Source organism: Apaloderma vittatum, unplaced genomic scaffold (genome assembly GCF_000703405.1).
Source record: "Apaloderma vittatum isolate BGI_N311 unplaced genomic scaffold, ASM70340v1 scaffold32214, whole genome shotgun sequence".
Taxonomy (NCBI): Eukaryota; Metazoa; Chordata; class Aves; order Trogoniformes; family Trogonidae; genus Apaloderma; species Apaloderma vittatum.
This window is the reverse complement of record NW_009711487.1, coordinates 11,043-15,225: the sequence shown is the minus strand read 5'-3', so window position 1 is coordinate 15,225 and position 4,183 is coordinate 11,043. Positions and strand designations below refer to the sequence as shown.

General features: G+C 56.4%; 1 protein-coding gene and 1 non-coding gene across 2 annotated transcripts in view; both read right to left on the bottom strand.

Moving 5' to 3' along the window:
• Positions 1-6: 6 nt before the first annotated feature.
• Positions 7-4,183, bottom strand: part of WNT10A (wingless-type MMTV integration site family, member 10A) — a gene marked incomplete at its 3' end in the record, with an annotated part of 13,087 nt that continues 8,910 nt past the window's right edge. Inside the window, exon 3 of the mRNA XM_009867666.1 lies at positions 7-186. Coding sequence (XP_009865968.1) covers positions 7-186 — 180 coding nt within the window. The remainder of the gene's footprint in view (positions 187-4,183) is intronic.
• TRNAV-GAC lies at positions 2,496-2,568 on the bottom strand. The gene has a single exon. It is a non-coding gene; the product is annotated as a tRNA-Val (tRNA).

The window sequence follows — 4,183 nt, the reverse complement described above, 5'->3', positions numbered from 1 at the left end:
GTGGCCAGGCTCCAGTTGCCCGGCGTTGCGGTTGTGGGGCCGGATAAGGGTGGCCCCGTAGAAGCGGTCCTTGAGTAGGGACCCCACCAGGCGAAACTCGGGGGTCACCTGCCAGCACGTCTTCAGCTGGCAGCTCCCCGAGGTGCCGTGGCATTTGCACTTCCTCCTCATGTTGTCCATCACCACCTGGGTGGGGAAGGAAGGACGGAGGGGTTAGCATGGAAAACACTTTTTTGGGGAACCACAGAAGCCATCAAGGAGCTCTCTGGGTGTTGGCACATGGGAACGTGAAGGGCCAGCATAAGCAGCCATCAGAGCCCTGGAGCTGAAAAGCCTGTTGCTGTGCCCAGTGTCACCCATGTCCCACACCTTGTCCCCTCCCATCCTAGCAGTACCAGCTGGCTTTTACACTCCAGCAAGGGATCGGCACCTAAAGGAGAGAATGAGCTACCTGACCACATGGAAGTGAAGGAGCCTAAATGTCACCATCCACCTGCTGCTTGGCTCCAACCTGACCACAGACCTCAGTTAAAAGCTGGAATGGCTGCCTCTCTGCAGCCCTGCTGGGGTCCACCACATACCTCACTGGCCAGGATCACAGCAAACGGGGCAGGTAGGAGGGATGCTTTCCCCTCTCCAGGGCTTTCCTCCCATAAAGCCCCAGATCTGGGAGTCCTGGGAGCAGTTTCATTCAGCTCTTGCCTGTTTTCTCACAGGAGCCCTGGGCACAGCATGGGCGGCTGAGATGCTGCCTCTCACCATCACCCAAATTTCAAGCAGGGATGGGAGATGCCCACAGCCCTGACTTGTGTTTTGGGGAGGTCATAGTGAGGCTGGTGCCACACGTCCAGCTTCCACGAGGGCCAGGGTACGTGGGCTGGGCTGTGGTTGTGGTTTGGGCTGGTTGGGGAGCATGGCTTGTGCAGGGGCCAGAGGCCAGTGCAGGGGCAAGGAGGACCTTGGGCAATGCTGCTCAGCCCTCAGGCTGCGTGCTAGGGTCCCACCTAGGTCCCCCATCCCTGCAAGAGATGCTCCTGTGGATGAGCCAAGGGAAACAGCTCATGTCCAGCAGTCTCCAAGGGCATGGAGTGACTGTTGCATCCTGGGAAGAGGCAGTTTATATCATTCTCCACTTTGTCCCAACAGGGATTCCTTGCTGGGTTGTGTGTTTCCATGCCCACGTGCTTGCTCAGGCTCCAGTGAGGATGCCCAAGCCCTGCCAGGGGCTTGTAAAGACTACGAGAAGCCGATCCCCCCCACCCAGAGCCACACTCCAGGGCTCGAGAGGGGCCCAGGGGACACGTTGCCCTGCACAAGGTCCCATCCCAGGATGTCAGCCCTGCCCAGCCACCCAGCTTCACATCTGACACGTGCTGCCAGTTCCTGCCCCCTCCCTGGGGGGGCATGGGTGTTCGAGGAGAGCCTTGTTTTGGTAGAGGTGGGTTCACTTTTACTCCTTGTTTTTTTGTTTTTGAGTAAATCTCCCCGTTGCTATGCAGTTATGGTAATGAAGGCAGGTCAGGGAAACAGCCTGGAGCTCAGGGCACATGGCAGAGAGGTCTGGGCTGGGCTGGAGTTTGGCTTTCATCCTGCTGAGAGTCCTGTCTCCTGCCGGGAACAGCCTCTACCTCACAGGTAATGAGCTGCCCAGCCTCTCTGCCATGCCCTGGGTGTGCCGGCCAGGAACACCAGCTCCTCACCACCATCCTTGCCACTATCCACAGGAGCACGCTGGCACCAGGACCCCATTCTTTCCCACAACTCCTCACAGCTCCCTTGGCTGGACATGGGAAAAAAATGCACATAGGGCTGTGTTTGAGATAGTCACCACCGGCATAGAGGGGGCAGTGGCATGGCAGCGGGACAGGGGATTGTTTGGGGCTGTGGTTGCAGCAGAGGCAGCATACGTGTGCCATCTCCATCACCCAAGCCATCATCACTGAGCATCCTGAGCCCCAGAACCACAGCACCCATCCATCCCTGCCCAGGTGCAGGATTAGTCTCTCTCTTGCATGGGCAGTGCAGTGGGAGACAGGACCCTGCTAAAGCTGGGAGACCCAAGAAGGACCCATCTGAACCTTGGCCCCACGCTTTTGCCATCAGACCTGCTCCATGCATCCCTATCTGGCCACCTCCTTCCCCTGTCTCACAGACACCTGAGTTTGACACATGCCTGGACTCGCTCGTGCTTTCTTTCGCACATTCCCAGCTCCTCCCAGACACACTCATAAGAGCTTTATCGTAGGTCTTTGTTGTGAGGGTAATGGGTAGTTCCTGGCTGCCTTTCATCCTCTCTTGCTCTCTGATCTGGCAGGTTAGGAGAGCCTGCAAAGCCTCTTGCATGCTCCTGCTGCTCCTTGCTGGGGAACTTGCTCCCTCCCCAGGGATGCAAGACTCAAGACCTAGGTGACCACTGCCACCATCAGAGGATGCTGTGCATCCTCTGCAACTGCAATTCCCTCCCTGGCTTTGTGGGTGGAAGAAAAAAATCGATGTGTTTCTGCCTGGTTTCGAACCAGGGACCTTCCGCGTGTCAGGCGAACGTGATAACCACTACACTACAGAAACCCACACTGTCCCCCCCCCCTTGATGTGTTCAGTGGCACGATTGTCATAGTGTCTGAGCCAGGAGCCAGGCTTACCCACGCACAGAGCAACCTTGGGATGCACAAGGACCGTGGAGAAGATGCTTAGCATCAGTGAGATGCTGGGGAGCCCTGGGTGCTGCGGCTGCTCGGTGCACGGAGAGGCAGGGCACGGCACGCGGTGTGCGTGTCCCCATCGCCACTCTGCTCCAGGGGCTCAAGCCGTAGGACTTGGGAGGGAGGACCACAGAGATGCTGCACCCAGCATGGCCACTTCTTTCCTGGGAAATCCAAGCAGATTGCTCCTTATGAGGGCAGAAAGATGGCCCCAGGAGTGAGGAGGGCTTGGATGGGTGTAGGACCCACAGTGTCACTAAAACAGGAGGTAGGGAGCTGAAGAACCCATCCCCAGGCAATGTGGACAGCCAGGTCCAGCCCTGACAATATGAAGGGCACCAACAGGCACAGCATCATCTGTTGCCTCAGTGGCACCCACAACCACCACAACCCAACTCGCACAAGGGCTCACACCCTCCTCTCAACAGGGTCCCTGAACTGGGCAGCTCGTCCAGGCATTGCTTCCACAGCTTCATCCCCTTCTTTAGCCTTTCCGTCCTTCTCTACCTCCACTTCCACTCCCAGACTTCTTTCATCAGTCCAGCTCTTGTCTCTGAAGTCACCAAAAGTGACACTGCCAGTCCCATGCCTGCCTACCCTTGGGGATGAGCAGACCCCAGGCATTTTTGCTGTTGTCGGATCCCACAGACACCACATGGCAACATTTAGACAAATGTTCTTCTCTCACTTTTTTCCCTCCTTCTGCAGGGGGCTTTGGGGCTTACCTGGGGGAATGGGAAATACAGACTCTAAATTTCTGAGGTCTGTCAACAGTCCCAGTGGCTTGGGGCACACAGAGCTGGAGGGGAGCCCAGATGAGCCCTGCAGCCAGAATTAGGATGGGAGTTCTTGCCTGGCTTGGGACAGAGCAGCCTGTAGAGGATTCAGCTGCCCAAAGCTGAGCAAGACTTTATCACGTGCAAACAAAACCAAACAAGCAAAAAGTTCTGGCTTTCCCCAGGCATTTACAGCTTTTTGGGGCAACAAAACTCAGTGCCAGCACTAGAGTAGGGCACACATCAAGACACTGCTCTGCGGTGTTCACATCTCACAAATGACTTTAAACACGCTCAAAGCAAGAGGCGCATCCAAACATCTGAGCCATCCAAGGGCAACACTCCCTGTGGAACTCCAATTTTTAATTACTTATTCCCACAGCTACTATATATCCCCGGCGCTGCCCTGGCATCATATGGCTGGGGTCTTGGGGATAAATGTCCCACTGGATTCATGGGACAGGGCATGGCACCTGCGGAGAACAGCACCAGGCAGAGAAATGCAGCTGTCCTCCCAGCCCTTCCTGACTGCCTGCTTCTTGTCTCCAATGTCAGGCTGCTTTTAAACATCAGCTTCCAGACAGAGCAAACTATTAATTAGCACCTTTAACGAGACCTGACATCATGAGAATGGAGGGGAGGCTGCCCTGCTCGCCTGGGCAGGCTCCAGCATCCCCTTGGAGCAGGAGGATGAGGCTGTGGGCT